The 27,178-nt window shown below is 41.4% G+C and overlaps 1 protein-coding gene across 4 annotated transcripts in view; it reads right to left on the reverse strand.

Moving 5' to 3' along the window:
• The window catches only part of THSD7A (thrombospondin type 1 domain containing 7A), a 2,877,792-nt gene that overhangs the window by 19,028 nt on the left and 2,831,586 nt on the right, over positions 1–27,178 (reverse strand). For all 4 annotated transcript variants that reach the window (XM_044066751.1, XM_044066750.1, XM_044066748.1 and 1 more), the window contains one exon: positions 16,632–16,845. In XM_044066751.1, coding sequence (XP_043922686.1) covers positions 16,632–16,845 — 214 coding nt within the window. The remainder of the gene's footprint in view (positions 1–16,631; positions 16,846–27,178) is intronic.

The following is a 27,178-nucleotide window of genomic DNA, read 5'->3' on the forward strand; positions in this document are numbered from 1 at the left end:
ATATAAAAATGGGAAAAAGTAATGATGATGATGGTGGCAGAAATCTACTGAGATTTCTGATCAGAAAATGTATGCTTCCAGCCAAAGTGTCAGTGGCTCAAATGACATCACACTTGCCTTTGGTACCACAGGATGAAAAGGCTACGAGCTTTATTCTAACTTCATGTTTTGGGATTCATTTTTCAATACTGACACTGCAGCATTTCATGAGAGGGTGCTGTACTTCTGTGTCTGCTGTTCTTCAGATAAGATGTTAAACTAGGACCTTGTTTGTAATGGTTGCTCACTTGAATGTAAAAGATCCCTTGGCACTTACTGAAGTAATGAATGGAAGAAAGTCCATGGTGCCCTGGCCAGAATTTCCCTAGATAGTATAAATAGTACCTTAGATCTCCCATGAAAAGAGCTCATGATCCTAGTGGGACTAGCTCAGTAAGTAACGGGTAAATAAAAATGCACAAAATAAAAAGACAGCTCAAAAAGTGGTGACCACCTTTCCTAGCATCTCCAACAGGCCTTATTTGACTTATATTGGATGCATACCTCTCAAGTGTACCTCATTATGAGGAACGTACCTCATTTGGGGTCTTCAAAAGTTCTTGTTCCTCGAATTCCTCAAAGTTCCACATTGAAAGAGTCTGTCACACATTCATTTAGGAATTTTTTTAAGTGAAATCCATGGTAAATAGAAATTAATCATATTAATTCATTAAAGGATATTCTTTATAAGTAAAACCAGCATATTTTAACAATCCTATGACCTTCCTAGTTGAAGTTGTTAGTAAGCCATCAGTATGTGTTCCACATTTTGCCCATTTGTTCCACATTATGAAGGCGAGTGTTCCTCATTTTGGAAATGGAAGGTTGAGAGCTATGATTGGATGAACAATTGAAAACTGGCAAAATGGAGATTAAAATAAGGGAACATTAGACTTGACAGGTAGTCTGAGAATTCTTGTTTTTGATCACAATATACAAACAGATTAATGGCAGTTAGACTAAAATAAGACGAGGTTTTGAACTGAAAGGGCAGTGTGAAAAAAAGAAAAAAAACATAAAACAAGAAATGAAAACACACCAGAAGAATGCCAGGCACCCAGCACAGGTTAAAGCTGCATTGTTCAAGGCCAAAAATACAGCTTCCAAGGGACCCAACAATATTCCTGGCTGTGTTCTACATGAATTACAAAGTGAACTGGCACCACACCTGTGTGCCCTATTCAATCACAGCCTCACCTCAGGCTTTGTCCCTACAGAATGGCACACTGCTACACTCATCCCTCTCCATAAAGGGGGAGTGAATACAGACTCTGGGAATTATTGCCCCATTAGCCTGATGAGTCTGATATGTAAGGCTATGGAGCACATCATCATGGACCTAATTAACAAGGATATAGGGAATCTCCAAACTCTGGATCCCACGCAATTTGATTTTGTGAAGGGTAGATCATGCCTGCTCAACCTGGTTGACTTCTTTGAGTCAGTCACCAGAGCTGTGGATGAAGGCAAGGCAGTTCATACAGCCTACCTCAATCTGGCCAAGACCTTTGATACCATTCACCACTCAGGAATTATTGATAGACTCACCAAACTAGGCATCAGTCCCTATGTCACTAGGTAGGTTGCAAACTGGCTCACAGATAGAACCCACAGTGTGAAAGTAGCAGACTCCAAGTCAGGGATCGATCCTGGATCCTCTCCTGTTTGGTATCTACTTCTCAGAAGTTCAGGACAACATGGAGGGACTCTGGCTGACCAAGTTCACCAATGATTGCAAGTTGGGAGCCATTATTAACTCCCCAAGTGATGTAGACATCCTACAGAAAGGCCTCACTGTGACCAACAACTGGTGTCGAAACCATGGCCTTAAGCTTATTGTCAAAAAATGCATCGTCATTCCCTTTGGGAAAAACTCGGTTCCCACTAATTACCACACTGATGGTAGCCCACTGAACAGTGAAGGCATTATAAGAGATCTGGGGACATAGGTTGACAGCAACCTCTCCTTCGACCACTAAATTGCCACTGTGGTCAGAAAGTCCTTCTATGTGGCACATCTCATTGCCAAGGGTTTTGCATCCAGGAAGAAAGAGGTCATCATCTCTCTCTACTCGCCCCTCATTAGGCCAATCACTGAGTATAATGTCCCATTTCGCATGTACCTCACTAAACACCCGCAACAGCTGGAAAGGCCACAAAAGTACCTCATGAAGAGGATCCTAGGCCTTAAACACATACCCTACATGGACAGACTCAAAAAACTCCACCTTTTCTCTGTCTCATATCGTCTATTAAGAGGCAATCTCTGCTTGACTTACAAAGCCAAGTCTGACCCAGCCCTGTTTGAAATATTACACCTAAAGAAATCCCAATCCCACCACACCACATGTTGCAGGGACCTCAACCTCATTACCACAATCAACAGAACATGCTGGAGGGACAGGTTCATAACCCAGAGACTGCCCATGCTCTGGAATAGACTTTCCATACATGTCAAGTAGAGCACCTCACTGGCCCTTTTCAAGAGAAATCTTGATGAGTGGATGGGAAATAGAAATTTCACCCCGGGGATCACTCCAGTGGCTCTACTTGATAGAGGCACCAGGAACTAATGGCGGCATGATGCAATGGCACTTCTCTGGGCTAGGCTTGTAAAGACTCCAGGGCCATTGGCCTAGTACACACCTATGAATCTATGAACCTATGAACAATGAAAAAATAAGGGTAGTCAAATCTAAAGCTTATTTCTAAACTACACAATAAAAAACAAATACTATTTTTCAAGATTAGATATCCTCCAACAGATAAACACATTTTGTAATGTACAAGTTTTCAGATCACCCAGCATCAAGAAATGTGATTCAGAAACCACAAATTCCCTTTCAGAATTCTCAACAGATGCCTGAGTTTTTCCAAATCTACCACTAGTCTGTAACCTTATTTTTGATTATATAGTTTTGCATGAGATATTGGAGTGGGAGGGGGTAGAGGGTGCCTGCTCCCACATAAAATATTAGTTTCAAGCATTTTGAGATGTTGGGGTGGGGGGTATGGGGTGTCTGCTCTCACATGAAAATAGAAGTTATGTTCTTACCATAACGTTCCATGTTAGTTGTCTTCTTCTCGCCTTCTTTCTTGCTGGATGGGTCTAAAAGCTCGAGAGTTGGTTCCACCGCCTCGAGGCTCCCCTTATATCCCACAATGCTACCTCAGATCTCGTTTGTAAGCTAGGCCCAGCCAAAAGTAACTCCAGAACCACTGGAAAAGGGAAACCCACCTCTATAAAAGGAAGGGAAGAAGGTGACCTGAAACCTGATGAAAGGAATATATGCAAAGTATAGTATATACCTATATACAATAGAGGTGGTAGAAAAGAGGTCACAATCAAACTCCTCTAGGTCTGTCCAGGCTAGGGGAAGGAGGGGGATTTAAGAAAGAAGGTGAGAAGAAGACAACTAACATGGAACGTTATGGTAAGAACATAACTTCTATATGTTAAGTTGTCCATCTCGCCTTCATTCTTGCTGGATGGGACCGTCCCTAGCACCTTGTCCCGGGTGGCCTATCGGCACAGACTCTTGAGAACAGTTGAACCAAAGTTAGCTCTATGTCTAGAAGCTAAATCCAACTTATAATGAGAAATGAAAGTGTGAGGAGTAGCCCAAGTAGCCGCTGCACAAATGGTGTCAATAGGCAGTCTGTCTTGAAGGCTATAGAAGTAGCCAAAGCTCTGGTGGAGTGGACCTTAGGTTTGTTAGGCAGCTTTTGGTGTCTAATTTCGTAAACAAAGGAAATCAGAGATGTTAGCCATCTGGAGAGTGATACCTTCGAAACTGAAAGTCCCTTTCTGCCTTCTGCATAAGAGACAAACAATTGGTCAGTTTTCCTGATCTGTTTGGTTCTATCCAAATAATACCTTAACTGACGATGAACATCTAACCAATGCAATTTTTGTTCAGACCTGTTAGAAAAGTTAGGAAAAAAACAGGGAGGTCAATGGTTTGATTTAGGTTAGACGAGAGGCTACTTTAGGTAAAAGGATGGATTGGTTCGTAAGGATACTCTGTCTTTATGAAACAATAGATACGGAGGTCGACTGCTGAGTGCATGAAGTTCTGAGACCCTTCTAGCTGAAGTAATAGCTACCAGAAAGAGAGTCTTCCAGGATAGCAATTTCAATGAACAGGAAGCTGCAGGTTCGAAAGGGCGAAGAATCAAATATGTGAGAACTAAATTAAGGTCCCAAGAAGGAGGAGGATTTCTTATAGGAGGTCTGAGAAGAAAAACTCCTTCAAAAAGCTTTGCAAAGCCTGTGAGACATGATGGCAGAATCTGAAATGCCCACATGAAAGTTAGAAATAGCTGCCAATTGAACTTTAAGAGTAGAAGGAGATGAACCTGCATGGAAGAGTTCAGCTAGAAAATCAAGGACTATCTGGATGGAAGCAGTGAAAGGATCTATGTCCCTTCCTTGAGCCCAATAGGAAACATTTCCACTTATTAAGATAAATCTTCGAGTGGAAGATTTATGGGAAGCTATCAAAATATCTCGAACAGATTGAGATATTTGAGCAAGCCTGGCTAAGGTTGGAATTGGAGGAACCAAGCAGTGAGGTTCAGAGAGGGGAGGGAGCAATGTAACTGACCCGATTGATGGATCAAAAGATCTGGAACTAGGTCCAGGTGCCAAGGTTGCTCCAACAGAAATTGATGTAGAAAGGGGAACCAAACCTGTCGAGGCCAGTATGGAGCAATGAGGATCAGAGAGGCCTTCTGAGCGATAGCTTTCTGTATCACTTGAGAGATTAGTGGGAAGGGAGGAAATGCATACAGAAGTCCCCAAACTTGGACTAGAGCGCCTCTGCTGGTCTGGCCTGGTAATGGGAATAGGGTGAAATAATCTCTGCACTTGCTGTTTTGGGAGTAGCAAAAGGTCGCAGCAAGGCTGACCCCACTTGAGAAAAATTTCTCCACAATAGAATCTTTCAGAGACCACGTGAGGCATGAGGACAGCTCTGCTCAACTTGTCCGCGATTTGATTGGACTTCCCGGGATGTGCTGTTATCAGAAACCGCTGAGAAGAAATCACCCATTGCCACAGTCTGAGTGCTTCACATAGGATAGGATCTGGTTCTGCCTTGTTTGTTGATATACCACACTACAGACATATTGTCCGTCTGGATTGCTATCGCTCCCAAGGGAAGAGAGTCTTGAAGGGCTTGCAATGCTAAAAGCACTGCTCTCATCTCTAGAACATTTATATGCAAGTGGCATTCGTCTGGTTGCCATATGCCCTGGACAGTTCTGCCCTGATAATGCCCCCCTCACCAGATCAGGAGGCGCCCGCTGTCAGAGTAGCAACCGGAGGGGAAGGAACAAAGGGTCTTCCCAGGGAGAGCTGAGGGGAAGACATCCACCAAAGAAGATGATTCTTGCATGCTTGCATAATCATAATGGTGTGGGACATCGGAAGTTGCTGGTATGAGCATTGTGTGAAGAGCATCCATTGAAGGATTCTCATGTGGAATCTGGCTAATAGAAGTATAATCCCCAGTACTTTCAGAACTAACCTGGCTTTGACTCTGTTGCTGTGGAAGAGAAGGGAGACCATTTTGCGTATGTCTGCTATTCTTTGATCTGTTAGTCAGACATGTTGACTGTGTCTAGATTTGTGCCTATGAAGGTAAAAAACAGACTTTTCTCGCATTTATTGATATGCCTAACTTTTGACAAATGCGAAAGGTGTAGTCTCTGGCCATTAGAAGAAGATGCTTGGTAGGAGCTGTGAGGAGCCAGTCGTCCAAATATGGAAACACCTGGAATCCTTGACGTCTCAGGTGAGAAGCTACCACTGCCATGCATTTGGTAAACACCCGGGGGGCAGTGGTGAGACCAAAGGGCAGGGCTCTGAATTGAAAGTGACTGGTTCCCAGCTGGAAGCGGAGAAATCTCCTGGAGTGTCTGTTCATTTTTATATGATAGTACGCATCCTGGAGGTCTATAGAGCACATCCAGTTTTCCTTTCCCAAAAGGGGTAGGATGGATTGTAGCGTGACCATCCGAAATCTTGTTTTCTTGACCGACTTGTTCAAGATACTGAGATCCAAAATGGGTCTCCAGTCCCCTGTTTTCTTTGGAACCAAAAAGAATTTGGAGTAGATTCCGGATCCTTGCTGGTCTGCTGGCACTGGCTGAATGGCTCTTTTTGCAAGCAACTTTGAAATTTCCAATGCTGCTTGATCCCTTTGAGCGGGTGGAACATCTGGAAGGGATTTTTTTGATTGATTTGGAATATGAAAGAACGGAATGGAATAGCCTTCGGAAATGATGGACTGTACCCACTTGTCTTGAGTTAGGGATCGCCAGGCTTCTGGGTATAGTGACAATCTTCCCCCAACTGCCTCCGAAGGTGGACAGTCGGGCAACACCTCAGGGATGCTGAAAGGGCTTATCGGAAAAGGTTTCTCGATTGCCCTGGTTCTACCATTATTGTTCCCTCTGCCACTGGAGGCAGGCAAAGTCCCTTGAGATTGTTTGTGGAACCACATATTCCCACTTTTCTGGCCTTTGGGGTAAGGCCTAGAAGGAGTAGAAAAACGGACTCCAACGGCAGAAAGAGTTTTGCCATCCGTCTCTTTCACTTGAGGACCAAAGAGAGATGATCCATCAAATGGGGAATTAGTGAAAGACATTTTGCATAGCCGCATCCAGGCATGCCGGGCCACACCTGTCCCTCCATCAGCCGCATATGAAAGGAGGCGCATGGAGGAGTTAGCTATAGAATTTAGGGTAGCCAGCTGAGTGTTCATCTTGTCCTGAAAACCCGCAGCTGTAGGATCCTTCAACATGTCACTGATCAAATCTCTTTGAAGACGAGTGAAATGGCATAGGTAGTTCAGCATAGCAAAGGTCGCTGAGAAACATCCGCTTCCTGTCCATAGACCTAGATTCCTTGTTAGAGGATGGACAGGCACCAAAGGATCAGCTAGTTCCTTCTTAGTGGCAGCAGCTACCACCATAGCATCCACAGAAACTCTCTTGGTCAGAAATTGTTTATCTGCTTGTGCTGTGATAAACGGTCTCCTGGGGTGGGGTCCACTGAGTCAGGAGCCGTCCAAGCCTTTTTGCTACCACCTGCATGAGGGGGTCAAAGGGGACACCCAGGAGGTGGAAGGGCGAGAGCCAAACGCCTCAAGATACACAGATTCATCCTCCAAAGGGTTAAGGGCTGGCCAATTTCCCTCTGTTTCAGGATTTCTAGAATGTCTGCAAAGGAGACATCTTCAGAAGGGGAACGGCGGGAACCCTCGGAATCCTCTAAATCTGTGTCAGAGGTGACAGACTCAGGTGAGTCTATGTGCTTCCTCTTACACTTCTCTTCCTAGGGGCTCCTGCCAATTCAGGAGAGGCCTCGGAAGAGGATGAGATCCCCACAGGGGATTCTTGAGGAGCTGGCTCTCTGCGGTCTGGGATGAGGGAGTGAGTAGACATAACCTGAGGCAATCAAGAGGGAGTGGCGGATGGAGCCGACTGTGGAGTTGAACCAGGTTCCAACACACCGCATGACCTCGCACCCCTGTCAGGCAGAGCCAGAGGTCCCCGCCGAAAAGCTGAGAACCCCTCGGCACCGACAGTGATGGCTCTCGGAGCCGAACTCACCAGCGCGATGCACCGAGAGGGAGAGCGGGTCGGACAAGGGTCCGATGCCACTCACCTCGGAGCCGACGAGGAAGTCCGGCGCCGAGATTCTTCCAAGGAAGAAACGAGCCGACGACGGAGCCGAAGACAATTGTATCGGCCCGACGCTACCACAGTCTCGGTTCAACGCCCGAGCTCAAAGGAGTCGGAGGAGGAACATTTTGAGGACAGGGTCAAGCCTCGACTGATGAGTCGGGCTCTGAAGCATTTGGGCCAGTGCCTCGGACTTAAGAAGTCGACTCACTACCCTCTGAAGGTCATGATCTGAAAGCCTCGATGACCTAGAGGAGTGAGATCTATGGCTCAGACAGCAAGGGAGACGCTGGAGCCGAATGAACGGAACCAAGGGATGGTGACCTAGACCTCTTTCTAGATGTCGGCTCCGATGGTCTGATTGGAGCCGACAGGACTTAATGCCTCGGCTCCAGCCGGAGCCGAGGAAACCACAGAAGCTGCCAGCCGGAGCCGATGTAGCAGGAGGTTAGGCCTCGACTCAGAAGCTGGAGTCGAGGACCTAGAAGCCTTAGAGGGTTTGCCCGGTAGCTGTAAGGGAACCCTCAGGCAAGCAAACCTCTTAAAATGAGTTTATTTTTCTTTCCTGCAGGACTCTGGGCTGAAGCCATGGCATACAGCACAAGAGTCTTGCAGGTGTAAAGGTCCCGTGTGACCGTCTGTCAGAGACATTTTCTGACAGCACGAGTCACACTTCTTGAAGCCTGAGACCTTTGAGTCCTTAGACATTGTCAAGGAAAGTGTAACCACACACACACTCAAACACACCGATTACACTTTACACAAGTTTAACTAAAAAAATTACACTTTACACAAGTTTTTTAGATCCCTAACAAAAAACACATACACTCCACTAAGGGGATGGAAGGGCCCAAAGGCCTGAGGGAAGAACTTATAAGTTCTTTGTGGAAAAGAGGGTGAATAAACAGAAGGAAAAGGGTCTAAATCCACTAAGTTAAGGGAAATAACTATAATAGGTTAAATTAAAGGGGTTTAAATAGACTATAGATTACTTTATAATAACTGACCTGAAGCCAGTAGAAACCAAACACCTCGATCGCTGTAGCGGCAAACGAGATCTGAGGTAATACCGCCTAGCATTGTGGGATATAAGGGGAGCCTCGAGCCGGTGGAACCAACTCTCGAGCTTTTAGAGGGAGCCGAGGTCGGCTCCGAACCCATCCAGCAAGAATGAAGGCGAGATGGACAACTTAACATCATTAGTTTCAAGTGTTTGGCATTTCAAAGGTTTATTAAGTTCATAGGTGTACACTATGCTAACAACCACTGGGGTCTTTTTAAGCCTAGCCATGCATCCCAAATCTGACACCCTTGGTAGTGTTAACAGGGGCCTTTGAGATGAAACATTTGCAAGCTGGCCATGTCCCTTAGAGACATAGGTGCCAAATCAGGAGTGAATTTTAGGTTTTCCATCCAGTCGTCCAGGTTAGATTTGATTAGAGTTAGGGAGGATCTCTGCTTCACATGAATGGGGACCCTGTTGTAGAGAAGGGGTAGTCTCTGAGATTCATACCTGTCTCTCAATAGGTCTTATTTATATCACAGGCAAGGTTTAACTCTTTAGAATGGTAATTCTGGTGCTGTTTTTTTTCAAGATATGCAGGAGGACTATCAGACTGATGTTTAAAGATGTCTTGTATGTGAGGCATGATGTCCCACAAACAATATGTAAGAGACAAAATATAGTGACAGGGCTTTGAGGTAGTCTGCATTATGCATGTACTTAATGTACTTATGCCCTATACTCTTTCAGTGAGCTACCTCTGTGGACATTCCCGTTGTTGGATGCGCCTGGTTAGGTACACACTAAAGGGAGCATTATATTCAGTGATGAGCCTGATGAGTTTTGGATATAGTGGAACAATGATATCCTTGGAACTAGATGTCATACCTTTGTTTAGAAGCTCATAATCTTGTGAACATGTCATTATATATTAAGTAAAGTTAGTTTCATAGCAGTCCTGTATATCTGCTACAGCTCATGGCTACTTGTATTACAGATGTCATTTTGTTGTGTGGAGTACTCAGCAGATAGAGATGGTGTTTAACCTGAACAAGCAGCATAAAAAGGGATGCAACTCAGTTCCACCAAATAAGCCAACCATTGCAACTGACTTTCTTGTTTTGGTGCTTCACCTCAGTTTGAGATATAGATACAGATTATGTTTGGGTGATGGGATGCCCTTGCACAATATAAGTGAGATTGGATCCCCTTGAGCAGTATAAGCGGTGATTGAATGCCCTTGAGCAATATAAGTGGTGACTGGATGTCCTTCAACAATTTAACTGCAATAAGTGGAAGTGGAATTGCTACTTTTAATCAGAAAATGCAGGAAATCTATTTTACCTGCATAAATAGAGCCTTTTCTGCTTAGTGTTTTGGCGTTGAGTACTAAGCCAGCATAGACTCAATCCCTTCATTGGTGCTAACATTGCAGTGTATTATTAGTCATGAAAGCTTAATTTGAAATGAAAATGCTACTGCCATTAAAAAAAAAACTGTACCTTTTATTTTCTTATTAGCATTGTGATTGTCGATTCTTTTTTTAACACCTTTATTGAATTATCACTTGTGACATAAGCATATTTCCATGTATAGCAAAGTAATCAAACTGTATTAACAAGTTAAAATTAACAGACATTATGCTTCACATATATTGTGATATATCATATAACCTAAACAACATAACATAAATTATTTAATAACTACCCATTTTTTAAAACAAGAAACATGTTTATTAAACTGTCAGTTCTTAACACAAGATTTCTGTCCTAGGTTTTGTCTAATGTCTTCTCTTTGGTAACTTTGAGGTTCAGACAGGATGGTATGCTGAAAATAATAATTTATTTCATTGCAGGGACAGCACATGATAATATACTCTTTTAGAGGGTTTCTTAAACATCCCTACAAGTGAGTTATCTTTGTGAGATACATGTACAAAGTCTTGAGTATGACCAAGGCAACCTTGGTTCAGCTAGCATACTGGGAAAAGAAAAAGCTGCCTAGTGAAGGAAATTAATGGAAAATCTGGGCATGCACATTTGCCTTTGATTTGCTCTAAAGGAACAGTCTGAGGGATGAAGATATCTGCTTGGGGATTTGAGAGCTTTGAGTTCCTGGTACAGAAGCACACAAGATGCTCACCTTTAAGGGAGGTCTGTCTGAGGTGATGTCACTGCATAGGCAAGGACTCCCACTTGCATTGTTATGCACTCCTGTAGGCATGATTTGAACACACAAGTGAAGTAGATTTTACAAAAAAACACCAGAAAATTAAGAGTATGACAGCCCACTTCTCCCATTCTTTTCCTGCTGAACAGGTGATCCGCACTTCTCTTTAACCTATGGCTGTCCTCAGTGTGGAGGAGCCACACAGGGAAGGGTTACACTGGGCTACCTTCACAAAGAGTAAGAGCTACGCTGACTGATATTACAGACAGAAGCTGGAAGCCTGAATAAGTAGTGCTTGTGACGGACAGAAATATTCTTGCAAGACTTTGGCTAAAAGTGATGCAGTTCCTGCTCATCTGATTCTAAATGATAGACCTACCATAAATGCTTTTACCTCTGTGGTCACTAAAGGTCATTATTTGGCAGAAGTGACACTCTGCAGCGATGAATGTGAGTTCCCATGCTCCAGCAAAAGTGTTCAAAATGTTTTTCTTATGTTATCTTTCAACACAAATGAAGGAGTTTGGATGAAAGACTGCAATACCTCATTCAACTTATAATTCCAAAAATATACCTCAAGTCTTTGTATTGCTTGCTGATGTAGAGATAAATTAATACAAGCTAATATATCACAGTAGCTGAGAACCCATTTGTTTACCACTTTCCCAGTTCTACAATGTCATGAAATTCTCTGAGGTTTTATTTACAATGGTGGGCTGATTGATTTTTAAGCCTGCTGCATGTTTCTTGTCTAATTATGTCTCCTAAAACATTAATTAACTAAGACATTGGTTGAAGGTGTTTAACTCATTGGCTTTACCTTTCAAATGATTCAGTGTTGGCTTTTGATTAACAATGTGTCTATTCATTTTGAGTAAAATGGTTTCAGCAGCTTGCTGTGGGATGACTGAAAGCTATTGCACTTGTATGTTATCAGATTTCGGTTTTAGTCTTAGCTTGTTTTCAGCAAAGAATATTGTGTATAGTTTTTGTTATTAAGACAAACTGAAAATTTGAAGTCAAATTGTCACACAGTGGCTTGATAAAATGCACATATCTGAACCAAATACAGTTGAGAAATACAAGTATGACACTATTTATACTGTTTATAAAATGAGAAAAGAAATCATGACATTTAAAAGAACAGAAGTATTTTAAAGCTATATCCGCATCAGCATAAAATCATGCACATATACACAAACTTAAAATTGTGGTCTATCATAAACAGTCATAGCATCCCATAAGTTAAACAACAATGAACAACAAGCCCCATCTTTCACATTTTTTTCCCTTGAATTATAATCTCCATCATGCCTGACAATTATTATTATGTCACAGTTATGGTCACTAATTCCTATTTATTCTCCTTTAGTGACAAGATCACATCTATCCACTGGCTATCTTCCAGGCGAACAGTGGAGTTTATTCCCCTTAAAATCATGTTGTTCTTTTCTACAGATCACATAGGTTTTAAAGGTTGGACATGCAATGCAGAACTACAAGACTTTTTATCTGAACTTGTTATTATAAATGAAACTACTGCCATAGCCCCCTCCTGCCCACCTGTTTGCAGATGCCTTTATCCATCTCCAGTATTCACTGTCAAATGTAGGTCTGTATGCATGCCCCCATCCTCTTACCTAGTATAGGTGAGCAGACTCCACTTTCTAATACTTCTCCCTCCCTAACTGCCTATACCAGTTAAGGCCTATGTTGCTTAGCAAGTAAAAATGCCAACGGGGTGTGTGTTATTTGGGAAGTAGCACCCTCTGAGAGGTACTGTGATGCCTGACAACACAGGTAGAGAGCCTACATACTCCAAGGAAAGCATTTTTTCCTCAATAAAATAAAGGCTGGAGGGCATTGCTCTGCTTAGAGAAGGGGCTATTTATCAAGTTGTGTATTTCTTTTTACTATATCCTTTAGTTTATATTTTTGATGTAAAATAATTCCTCTGCTTAATGTTTCAAATTTGCTATAGCATATGTAATTGTATTGCTGAAGTATTTTACATCCAAAATATACATAATATACCTATTTAATGTCTGCACACAAACACACATGCTTGCACGCACACACACACACACACACACACACACACACACACACACACACACACACACACACACACACGTTACAGCAATTCTATTGTATGACTGCATCTCAGATGTCTCACTGTAAATGAATGAAAAAAAATAAACACTGAATGCAAGGCACTGCAGCTGCCACCCCTCTCCCCATTGTATTTCCACTGTACCTAATTTTGTGGCATAGTGTTGCTTGACATCCCTTGTAGAATGACCAATTTGCTGGTAAATCACTGAGAATTAAAATCCGATGATAATGCCAAACATTAGAGTTTCATTCTACTTATTGTTAAGGGAATGCATGCTGTTGCAGTCAGACGTACTTTACTATGTGCTGCCTCTGTTTGTCTGTCTATCTCTCACTTACACTCACTTTCTCTCTCTCTGCCTGCCTCATGTACACACACTGACACACACACACACACACACACACACACACACACACACACACACACACACACACACACACACACACACACACACACACACACACACACACACACACACACACACACACACACACACACTCATACAGCAGCACACAAGTCTTTATTTTTAAATTTGTGACTGTGAAACAACAAAGTGGGGTTTAGTGAGCATAAAAAAATGGCAACTGTTTGTTTTTTTCTATCCAAGCTTCACAGTAGCTTATTATGCTGCCATGAAACAGTGGACTTGTTTTTCACTGGATATTACTTGCACATTAATACCCTTTTGGAGAACAGATACATACACAGGCTGTCTGTTCTCTAATCAAACCTTGTTGATCTAGACAATAGTCAGGGTTTCACTCCTGTATGCCACAGACCTCTATTCTTCAAGAGATGATTCTTTACTGTAGCCACTGGTACCCATTTTTCTATGTTCCACGTTGATGAGATTCATCATCATTTAAGGTACTAGTTAGCGTAATCATTAATATCAAAGAACTCAGAAACTCAGCTGCTGTTGCAGACAACTGCATCATACCCTGATGTAATACTTTTGTTTAAATGTTTAAAAAATGTCATGGCTTCATGCTGTCAATTCATAATATGTCACAGTATTCCAAAGACTAACTACTGGAGAGGGCAGCATACTTGACAAGTCATTTCAGAAATTATTTATTAAAAGGCAGATTCAAATGGGAAATGCAGTGACTAATATGTACGGAAACTCAAAGTGATAAGATCACTTTCACTGTCTCACTCAAAAATGAAAAAATGACTTCTCTCATCTAAATTCCAAAAGGTTTGAGGCAGCAATGAGTGGGCACTATATAGAGAGGTTATCATTGTGTCCAGTCCCTGCATACATAAACACCTTTCCTCTCAAACTCTTAGTGCAAGAATTCTGGGCAAAGCCAAAATAATGGGGGTACAATGGCCCAAATTCAGGGACAGATTTTATATATTGTTCTTATAAACTTAGAAAGTTGCTAAAATAGCAAGTTTTCCATCAACATGGAATTTCTGAAGAATATGAAGTTTGATACTCAAATGTCTGCCATTATTTAAGGACTTCAGTCCTCAACAATTTCCCTGAAAACTGCTTATTTTATAAGGAACAGGGCAAAAAAAATGGACATTCTGCTAAATCTGGATAGTTGAGAGGTATGAGCACATGCCTGAATGAAAGATAAAGTGACTGGAGTAACTCTAACATGCCACACAATTCTATTTGCAATTGCTGCTCCCTGACAATTTAGTTAGCCAATGAAAGATAAGCTTACTCTGCAGCATACTTCTCAAATGTTCAGATTTTCACAGAATGTCCAGATTTTTTCGTCATATTCTTGGTCTGTTCCTCATACAATTTATGGTTTTCTGGCAAATGAATGAGGATTGAAGTCACTAAATAGCAATAAACATTTTAGTTTCCGACTTCATATCATTCAGTCAATGCATGATGGCACAAATCCTGTCATTCTAGCAAAATTGTACATTTTTGTAAAGGTTTTAGTTTGTTTGTTTAGTTATTCAGTGAGTTTTGAGAACATTTTACATTTAAAACAACAATGATTAAAATCCCTTCTTATTTCTGGGCCTCTGTCCCCCATTATTTTATGCTTTGCCCAGATTTCTTATGCTAAGAGGTTGGGAGGAATGTTCTGCAGCATGTTAGTGTACTGCATTATCTCTTCACAGCATATCATGGTCTTTGCCAAGTCTATCTGTCACCAAATGAATCCACAGGGCAACACAGCAAGAGCAGAAAAGAGGCAACAAGTAATGTAAACAAAGGCTATGACTGCTTTTGTCTGAATATGTTGTGTTTTCTTTTTTTGGGTAATTATTTGAAATGTCAGGACCCACTACAGCAAATCCAAAAACATGGAGACTGAATGGCCATAAAACAGACTTATATATACTAACTCTGAGATGGCCATTTCCTGGAGTATTCCCTTTTCTCCATGGTATGGTGATCTCAGTGTTGGTATATATACATTTGGGAGGTGTTGGGAGGCTTTCCAAGCAAATGCCCAAAATGTACTACAGACTGGCTATGCAAGGAGCAGATAATGAGGTTCACAAAATTTCTGTGAACCTTATTATCCATTCCTTGTTTATGCCAACCACAGCTGAGGTTGCCATATAACTGCCAAGGATTCCCAAAGCCATTTGGCACCACAGCTCTACCAGTATACCAGATGTAGGAATGCATAAATGACAGGTAACAAGTCCGTCATGTATGAATTCTCCCTGCAAGGCACCAAAAAGGGTATGCTGTAGGCCTACCCTATGACAGTGCATGTTAACTAATTAAACAACAGCAAACATTGAGGCATCCCTGCTGTACAATAGAGGTAACTTACCACATAGAATTGTCATCTTTAGCCACCCCTAAATAGCTTCCCTATACCTGTTTTGCAGTCCTATCTGTATGTGGGAACTGAAAAGCCAAGCAATCAAATGTATTACCACATACTGCTTGCAGTACTGGTTTCCTTTTACAGGAGGAGCATTTGCAGTTCTGCAAAGCCCATTGACATCCGTGGGCTACTCAGTTGCTTAGGGATTTACATTGCTGTTCCTCTCCTAACTAAATCTCACAAGTGTTGCAATCTTGAAAGCTTGATGCCACTATGAAATCAGGCAGAGACTCCATCAATAATTATTAGTCTATGTGCCATGAGGACAGCGAGAGCTGTCTTTTACAGACTTAGACATGGTGAACCACTGGGGACAGCATGCTACTACAGCATACATGAATAATTTTGGAATCCCAGTATAAGTAAATCTGTTCTACGGGATTTAACAAGCAGAAATGCTAACACCTTCTACACATACCCCCCCCCCTACATACACACACACACACAAACACTCACCTTTTCCTTTTTCTTGGTAGTTATAACACCTTCTGTAAAATGTCTGCATTAAATTACTAAGAAATAAGTAATTTTATTTTGCAGCTTCCTTTGGACATGATTAATGATATGTGTAGAAGAATGCTTCATACTAAGTGTTTTCTATCAAAATTATGCCTGGAAAGTAAAAAAATTATATTGTAAGTGTTAAACAGAATAAAATAGAAGCATGATATGGAGAAATTACTTCATACTTATTTGTTTTTCCTGACTTGGTGACTTACTCTTTTTGGAACAATATTAGAACAGTTCTAATCAGTGTAACAACTACACGCCAGGTTTTTTTTCTCCATACCTGGTCCAAATGGTTGCAGAAACCATGTTCTTCCTCCACGTCCTGTGCTACTGTTGGTTGCCTGAGTGGGATTGATTGCACGGCTCGTTTTCACATCACCTTTTTTGTTCCCTTCAGTGGGAATCTCTAAGACAGGAATGCGAGTACATTGGTCAAGAATTCCACCAGAAGTTGTAACTTCTGTGTAACCTTCTTGGCAGCCACACACTCCATTCTGGAAATTAGGTAAAATTAATATTCTTAATTATTTCATAAACTAAAACTGAATAATAAATTACATGATGTGCCTACATTAGTAATACAACTTGTTTTCCAGGAGCTTTGTGGTACAAGTCAAGTATATAGGTACATATCACTGTAGAAAATGCTTGCTGAGAGACCTAATAAATAAGACAGATATCTTCTTATTCAATGGCTGAATTATCATCTAAAAGAAAACCTACAAAGATTGCTTATAAAGGCAGTCTCATGCAAGTACTCTGGAGACCAGTTGCATCACAGGAAAACTTCGAACAGGATGATGAGAAAACACAAGTTACCAGATGGTATTTAGTCCATCCATCCATCCATCCATCCATCCATCCATCCATCCATCCATCCATCCATCCAACAACCCCTTTCTCATTTTTTCTTGTAGGTTTGGGGTGTCACTTCAACAGAAACAACCATCTACAGCCAAGGTTTACACCGCCAAGTGGCTAGCCCTGCTACTGCTGTTATTTCATACTACACATTTGCACATACACTCACACCTATGGCCAATTTAGATTTATCTAATCCCCCTACTGCATGTTTGTGAAATGTGGGAGGAGACTGAAGCACCAAGAGAAAACCCATGCTACCACAGGGAGGACATGCAGACTCCACACAGAGTACACCCTAGCTAAGACTCGAACCAGAACACCTCTTGCTGCGAGGTGACAACACTAAATGCTGCTGCATCACAAGGATTAGTAGATAAACTCTAGATAAAAATAAAATATTGACATTGAAATAAACTTAAAGATGCATCAGATATGGGTAATTCCTCCACCCAGTAGGATTTAAATGTGTTGTTTTATACAAAGAACAGCCAATCACAAGTCCTTTTACTGCTCTGATAGAGGAACTATTGGTGCTTATTAAGTCTGAAGCACATATATATATATCTCAACTGCAATGACTTAGATACAGTGCTATGATTTTAGTCTTCAGATTTAGCCCCTCTCTTCTTATTAATGTTTCTTATACAATTCAAACTTGTTTGTGGGTACATACATTGTTTAATAAATAAAATAAACCTATAGAAAGACTCCCTATTCCTGAATATATAGGGTCCATTATATGAAGACCTTCTATTGTAAAAGCAGGAACCTGCTTCTCTTTCTAATTTTCTGCTTTGACTTTTTAATGGCTAGTGCTATTCTTTTAATGCTGAGAGGTTGAGAGGTCATACGCACATATATAAATGTCAATGTGCTATTATTATCCTCATTAGAATACAGCACCTATCTCATAATGTACTGCAGAATAAATACCATCTCATCATACCTCTTAGACCAGGAAATCTGGACAAAGCCATCAAAAATGGAGGGACAAAGGCCCAAAAATAGGGGCATTTTTTTAAATATTACTCATACAAACTTAGAAAATTGATAGAATAACAGGTTTTGCATTAGCATGGATTTTCTGAAGGGTCTAAAGTCTGAAACTCAAATGTACGTCATTATTTTCTGATTTCAGCCCTCAATAATTTGCCAATGACTTGCCAGAAAACCGCAATTTTATTAGAAACAGATCAAATATTTGAGGCAAAAATCTGGACATTCTGTGAAAATCTGTGCAGTTGACAGGTATGCATCTCATGCCTCCTCTGAAAAGAGGTCACTAGCCTAGAGGGATTAACCTGGTCAACAAAGGATTGATAGACAGACAGATAAAAAAAATTACACCTTTTTATTTATTTATTGTGTTCTTCCTCCTTACTCTTAAGTGTTGAAGTGATTTTATTCTGCTGTATTTATTAGCCTCATTAAATTTGTCTATTATTCTAACCCTCTTAGTTTTGGTTTTAGTACTTGGGCTTCAGGCCAGCTATTTTACAGTTAAGAAGGTTTTTGTGGTCTACACTGTTGTGGGCAAACCCTTATCGAAACCCTCTCTCCCCAAGTCCATCCAAGTTTTATAACACTATGTCTGGACAATTCCCATCAGTTTTTCCTGCCAGCCTGGTCAACATGGACATACTGAGACAGTGTAGAAACTGCCTTATGTTCACTGACAACCCTCTTCTCCTTGCACAAAATTCTTCTACTTGCGAGAAATGCAGCTATATCAGTAAACTGGAATCCATGTTCTCTCGTGCCTCAGTCAGTACCCCTGACAAAGAGGAGATTGCCAGCACAAACACCACACCAACCACATCACATAGCTAAGCACAGAATACATCCACATATACAGAGGTCCTCAACAAAAATGTATCTAAACAGCAGAGACCTCTGAAACACACATACAGACATTCCACACACAACACCAAACACATCACAGACAGCAGACAACACATCGGTGTCTCACAAACACAGCCTATAAGGCATAAAATAAACTTATACAGCCCATAAAGCACAAAATTAAAGCAAACATACTAGTCATTGACGACTCAGTTGTGAGACACACCGATGTCCCCCTCTTCAGGCTTGACGAGGAGAAAATCATGGTCAGTTGTCTGTCAGGTGGCAGAATCTGCCACATCACACACACACTTAAGACTCTTCACAACAGGTACAAGTATGACTCTGTCATTGTTCATGTTGGTGGGAATGACTTGAGACATACCTCCCTGGACTATATGAAGACAGACATGATTGAGTTGTCAGAGTGTGTGTCCCAGGCAGGTATGACCCTACCCCTAAGCAGCATCCTACCTTCACCAAGAATGATGCCACAATACCAACAAATAATAATTGACTTCAACAATTGGCTTAGTTTCTGGGGTCATTCCAAGGGGATCCAGTATCTGTCTGCCTGAGATGACATGGCTGACAGACCTCAATGCTTTACTAGAGATGGCCTCCACTTGTCACCACTGGGATTCAGGATTCTGGCCAAGGCTCTTGCCTCCTCCATTGTGCTTTTTTAGGCAATGCCCCACAGCCAAATCTTCCAACATAAAAGATCTGTCAAAAAGCAAACTGACGGTCATGCTGCTTAATGCTAGGAGCCTTAACCTGAAAGTGCACTCACTGGAGGCTTTCCCAGCACTGGAAGATGCTGACACTTGTGAGTCACAGAAACTTGATTCAAGGTTGCAGAGAGCACCCCTGCCTTACCAGGCTATACCTCATTCTACACATTCCAACTCCAAAATGAGGTCAGGAAGACTAAGGGTGTTGGAGTTTCTATTTTCATTAAAGACAAGCACACCTTTAGACTGGTTTGCCAGCATGATGCACTAGAAGTTCTCAGGTGCATTGACAATTGGCAAGACACCCATCCAAGTTATAGCCAGCTATAGACCCCCCTCCATGACTCAGGACACACACCCCTCCTACTTGGACTTACTTGAGTCCATCAAGGTACCCCCTAACACCCTGATCCTTGGTGACTTCAACTACCCCACCATAAACTGGATGAACTATTCCTGCTCTAATGCACTCATCTAACGATTCCTTGACTTCATCAGTTCTAACGCACTAGACCAGCTTGTCTAATCCCCCACAAGGGGAGATAGCATTCTAGACTTGTTTTTTACCAACATGGGTGACCACTGCACCACCTCCATAGTAATTTCTTCCCTGGTGAGATCAGACCATCAATCTATCTCATTCGAAGTATCTATCCTGTCCAAACCCCACCCAGCCATAGCCAAGCTAAAAAACTTCTCAAAAACTGACTGCAACGTTCTAAGGGAGGGTATCAGTTATTTCACACCACCACCTCCCTCAGAGGATGCAGACACTGAACAGTATGCCAGTGCAGTATACAAGCACCTGTACAACTGCATGCACTCAGCCATACCCAACAAAACTAAAACCTGCTCCTCAAGGAAACACAAATGTATGTGGTGGACATCCTCTATCAACAGGCTTTACAACAAAAGGAAGAAACTGTTGTCCACGGGTAAAAAGGCACAAATTCTCAATTGGAAAACCTCCCTCCTTAGCCTCAGCAAGCAAATGCTATCACTATTAAAAACGTTCAAAGCCAATTATGAATCAAAACTAGCCTCCAAAACAAAGGCTAACCACAAAGCCTTTTTCAGTTACATCAGATACCTGCACAGCAAAGCCCAGGTTTGTTCCAAATTAGTTTTTAACGGTACCACTTACACTGATTCTGTTGACTTAGCCAACCTGCTAGCAGACAGGCTCAGTGCAAACCTCACCCCCATGGCCCCCCGCCAAAGCCCCATTCAACATCCTTGATACTTGCCCTGCACCTCACATCTCCAAAGATCAAGTGATAAAGGCCCTATCCAAGGAAAATAACACAGTCCATGGGAACTGACAGTATCCCAGGATGCATTCTGCAACATCTCCAGCAAAAACTAGCTTCACCATTGAGCACCCTATTCAACCATAGCCTAAGTACAGGCTTCATCCCAGCAGAGTGGAGAACTGCCATTATCATTCCTTTGCACAAAGGTGGTGCCACTACTGACCCTGGAAACTATTGCCTCATTAGCTTGACAAGTCTGATCTGCAAGACCATAGTGTGTATTATGGACCTCATAAACAAGGACATAGGCAATCTCCAAGCACTTGAACCCACCCAGTTCGGATTCATCAAGGGCAGATCTTGCCTGCTGAACCTGGTTGATTTTTTTGAGACTGCCACCAAGGCAGTGGATGAGGGAAAGTCAGTACATGCAGCTTACCTTCACTTGGCCAAAGCCTTTGACACAATCCCCCATTCGGGCATCATTGAAAAGCTAACATAACTTGGCATAAATCCCTATCTCATCAGGTGGGTGGCTGACTGGCTCACTGATAGGACCCACAAGGTCAAAATAGGTACCTGTATCTCTGACAACAGACCTGCCACTAGTGGTGTTCATAGGTTAGAACTAGACTAACTGCTCTTGTGAGCCATTTCAAGCCTATCCAATTACTCCATGTGAGAATCAAATGCTGCACATTGTGTCTTTAAGGTAAACACCTCTGTCCTGGGACCCCTATTGTTTGGCATCTACTTCTCAGAGGTCTAGGCAAAGTCAAAAGGTCTGTGGCTGACCAAGTTTGTTGACAAATGTAAGTTGGGTGCTGTCATTGACTCCCTAAATGATGTTAACATACTTCAAGAGGGTCTCACAGCAACAAATGACTGGTGCCAAAGTCATGGCCTTAAGTTAAATGCAAAAAAATGTATTATCATACCATTCAGCAAAAACATGGTCCCTACTGATTACCACATTAGTGGCAACCCCCTAAGCACACAACCTGTGGTGAAAGACCTGGGTACACAAGTTGACAACAATCTCACATTTGACCACCATAGCAGCAATGGTCAGTAAAGTCTTTTACTTGGCTCATCTCATAAGTAAAGGGATTGCATCCAGAAAATAGGAGATTATTACCTTTCTGTACTCCTTCCTCATTAGGCCAATAATTGAGTACAATGCCTCATTTGGTATGTACCTCTCCAAACACCTGCACCAACTGGAAAGGCCACAGAAATACCTCACAATGAGAATCCATAGTCTCCAACACCTGTCCTATGTGGACAGGCTCAAATCATTATCACTCTACTCTGTATCATACAGATTGCTCAGAGATGATCTGTGTCTTACCTACAAGGCAATCTCAGACCCTGCTCTATCATAGATGCTCCATATCTAAGTCTAACTCCTTGGGTAGTACCCAATCGAAAGGCTGCCCCATCTGTGGAATAGACCCCCCCCATACACATCACACAAAGTATGTTGCTGACCCTCTTCAAGTGCAATCTTGATGAGTGTAAGGGCAACCACAAATATATCCCCAGGGCTTCCACCTGTGTCCCTCATTGACAGGGGCGACAGGTGCTGACTGAGGTTTCTTTTTTGGGGATAAACTCTTGGCTAGGTTTGTAAGGGCTCCAGAGCCATTAGCCTAGTAATCTTCTATGATAGACATAGATAGACAGATACACACATATATATATATATATATATATATATATATATATATATATATATATATGGATAAACAAAAAACAAAGTTTAGCCATCCTCCTTTGCAAATGAACTCTGTGTGCCTATCAGTACTTTCACTGGAAATGACCCGCTCACTGTATTTCACACCTGAAACAGACTGTAGAGAAACAAAATACTTAAAACAGCATAACAAATGTGATTACATTCTGTGATGACACATTTTCTCTGTATATATGGGTTGCACTGCTACTTATACATCATATGACTGGTATGCATTCAGTAGATACCTGCCGCTGTGTCATTGAGTCCAAACTGACTGCAGCTATCATGCATTGAAATGAGGACTTGCACACAGTTGTCTTTATCTTATGTTGTCTGACCTTGAAAATGGTTATATAAGCTAGGGTTTGTGGGTGGATACAGACCCCCTCTCACCCCCCACTATGCTTAACAACAACTTTTATTTTTTTTTGGGGAGGGGTAGAAACATATTGCTTAGACCGCTCTCTGCTGTGTTCCGTTCTGATTCAACAAGTCACAAATTAAATGTTATGTTGATCTGTGAGTAGGCTTTCTGCAGCAGGTAATTACTGGAATTTCCTCTTTTTATATCTGCAGTTCAGGAATTTCTGATTTTTTTCCCCTCATTCTCATGTTCAGGAATTTGTGTGCATATAACCTGCGCATGTCATGACATCACATGCCAAGTCAGGAGGTTGCAGTACACCCCAGCAGTTTGCAGTTCATCATCTGTGTACTACTTGAGGGGCAGGAAAAGAAAAAAAAATAATGATATAAAATTATATATCTGTACAATATTCATAAAAATCCATGTTCTGAAGCTGCATGGAGATGCTGTCCAAACACAGGCAGACAACAGAAGGGTAACAAACACCCACTGCAGAACGCCTCCTTCTAGATTAACCAATACAGTGAATACATGTGTTGTAGCTGACTCTGGATAAAGGTTCTGTAGTATAGTGGTTATTACATCTACGGTATATGTAGAATGTCCTGGGTTCAATCCCCAGTAGAACCATTAAAAAAAGATCGAGGCTTGCCATAATGGTTAGGATGTTTGACTAACAGACATAAGGTACAGTGTTTAATTCTTACCTTTGGGAAGGAAATTGGTTAGGCTTAAAATGGCCTATTAAGAAAGCCAGGACACTGGTTAGGCATAAAATGGCCTATTAAGAAAGCTAGGAAATTGGTTAGGCATAAAATTACCTATTAAGAAAGTTAGCCCTGTAATAAGGGAAAATGAAAATTTCAAGTGAGGTTGGCATAATGGTTAAGGTGTTTACCTTACAGACACAAGATACAGGGTTTGATTCTCACATGGGATAATTGGCTACACTTGAAATGGCCCACAAGAGCAGTTAGCCTAGTACTAATCTATGAATCTATAAAACATAATTATGGGGAAGAATCTCACTCATCTCAAAGCAAACCCAATCATACAGCTTGTGAAAGCCTAAATGCAAGGGCACTGATGACTGAAACCTGATGAGATGCCATAGGAACCCCACTTTCTGGAATAATGTCCAAAAATAATAGCTAGTGAAATTGTGTATGTTGGTCAAATAGCTGCATCAAAAATGTTTTGCAAAGGGGGCATTTTTGAAAAAAAGCAGTAGAAAAAAACATACTTTGGAAACACTAGCCATTAAATAAAATTCTCTATGTAGAAAATTTGTCACCTAATGGCAAAAATGAAACACACAATAAGCAGTCCACTTTGAAAAGGTTTGTTCAATACCTCAATTATAGGACTAAAGGAGACTAACAAGAGGTCTGCCATTCAAACTCAAGTATCTTCTTCAGGTAACAAGCACAGCCACAGAGCTGATGGTGCATGTCCACAGTATGAGGAATCCCAACTGCCCTGGATTCTTCATTTGCAAAGAAGACAGGCAGATGTACATACTGACCAAAGGGTAGTGCTGTCACCACTTGAGGGATGATGCATATAATTTTTGTAAAAAAACATTTTTTTTAGAGAGAGCGGCATGCAACTTTGAGATAGTTCTAGCAGAAATGATTGCCACCAAGACCAGTATCTTCAGAGTCACATACTTCACTGTTGTTGAATAATCCAGATCAAATTGAGGTTGTGGAAGTCTAGCAGTTCTGAAGTTCAAGTCCCACATTTCCCTGCTGGTTTCTTCCCCACTAGAATAATCTGCAGGACACAGGAATCTAAATAAGGAGCCATGATATGGAGACAATTTTCTTGCCAACATTGGGGCTTCTTTTGCCTTGTAATGGGTAGTCTTTTGCACTGCCCTGAAACCCAGAACCAGAAACCACATTTTTCTCAGGTATTGCAGGAAAACAAAGTTGAATCTTGGGATTTTTCTGTTGGTTTTGTAAAGGAAATGCTGTAAAGGCACAAAGTAATCTTTTCTGCCATGGGAAAAAGAATTTATACACCAACTCCTCTTTGCCATTGTGAAACCACTGGGACATGAAGAAGGCTGCATTCTTCTCTGTGGTGAACAGCTTGATCTCCATGTTTAACAATGAGAAGCTTCTGACTAGACAGCACTTCATGATCTTCATTTTCAGGAAAAGGCTGGAGCTACAGCTCAGGGAGTCTGATAGAACATTCAGTTCCCCAGAGATGTTAAGGACTGTCAGAATGATACCTTCATCTTTTTCGACCACAGCTTGACCAGCATTAGTTAATTATACAGGAGATACAAATTTATGCTGAAGTGTTTGTTGTTTTGCCACATTTCTCCCAAGCTGTCTGGTAAGAGCAGGAGACCATCTGGACTCAATTCTTTTTACAGAGCTTCAAAGCCAGGAAGGATTGCCTTTAGTACCAGTGGGTTTGTGTGAAGTCCCCAATCATGGGGATATGGCTATTTTTGCCACATTTAATATTGAATCTGAGTGAGTTCCTCAGACAGTATTTAAGCAACCAACAACAGTGTCTGTTAAAATTCAAATTTAAATGTCTTTATGTGCCTAAACTTAAACACAGGATGCAATCAGTTAAACACACCTAGCACAGTATAACACAGTAAGCAGATAAGCAGATTAAAAAAAAAAGCAAATAAAAAGATGAAAAGTAAGAGTCGCCCCCTTATGCAAACTCAGAAATTAATTTTTGGAAGACGACTTAATGCCAGTCAGCTTCAGGGACAGTTTTAGTCACCCAAGTAAAAGGCTAAAAGACATGGCTCTTGAAAAGCACATTAACATTTGTCGAAAGATCTGAGTCACACTTCTGGAATATTCCACAGCCCCATCTGGATGAGTCTAAGGCCTTGATCAAGCTTGAATTTCTTTAACATGAAGGGGGTCCCAAGACATGTGCAGCTAAATAAACCACAGTTAAATCCTCATAAATGATGCAAGCTTGAACTGCATACAACTGGTATAATGCAATGATATTGAGATACCCCTATAAGTAGCTGGGTTGTGCATTAAGCACAGATAGGTCTATATCATTCAGCAAACGCTTAATTGAGCAAATCAGTATTTGTCAAACTGAATTAAGTGAAAGCTCAATTAAGTGAACACTCGCTTAAGAGAACTTTTTCCCAGGGAAAGGACATGGTGAGCCATCATTCGGAATTTGCCTTTTTCCTCACTGTATTGTGATCTCGGAGTTGATATGTTTAGTTAGGGGGGGTGAGTGGGCATAGCCCCTCACATGGGGGCCATGTGGGTTTGAAACCCCCACTTTGCAGAGTTTTAAATGTTGTTTTGTTTGTTATAATCAGTGAGTGGGCAACTGTTTGTTTTCCCTGGGAAACTTTTCATTTAAGCGAGCATTCCTTAATCGATCTTTCACTTAATTCAGTTTGACAAACAGCGATTCATTCAATTAAGCATTTGCTGAAAAGATATTGACCTGGCACAGATAATCAATTTCTAAATCAAGAAAGCACAGGTATAGGGCATTACAGTAATCCAACCTAAATTGTACCAGTACTAAAAAGTCTATTAGTGAAACAAGTTGTTTAATGAGGGCAGGGTTCCTAAGATGAAAACAGGAAGAATTGATGGCATCAGAAACCTGGTCCTTAAAGGCCAGGCAGTCATCAGCATTTATCCATGCATTCTAGAAATTCAACACAATTCTTGTATGTAATCACAGATACCATCAGAATTATGCAGAAGAATTCCACAAAGTGGCATGTATAACTATGGCTACTGCATTTGAATTGATGAGCTTTAACTGATTATTAACCCTCCAGTTGCAGATGCATTCCAGGACTGTACCTAACTTGCTCATGCCAGACATGGGCTACTCACGCAACAAGAGGCACATCTTTGTGTTGTCAAAATAGAAGTGATACTGCAACTCTCTCCATACCAAGTCAAGCAACAGACAAATTTTATCATATCCCAAAGTTAAATGATTTTGTAGAAGAGGAATCAATACTTGGAGCTACTCTTTCAATTTATCTAGAGAAGAAGA

The sequence above is a fragment of the Protopterus annectens genome, chromosome 3.part1 (genome assembly GCF_019279795.1).
Source record: "Protopterus annectens isolate FY-2018-M chromosome 3.part1, PAN1.0, whole genome shotgun sequence".
Lineage (NCBI taxonomy): Eukaryota > Metazoa > Chordata > Ceratodontiformes > Protopteridae > Protopterus > Protopterus annectens.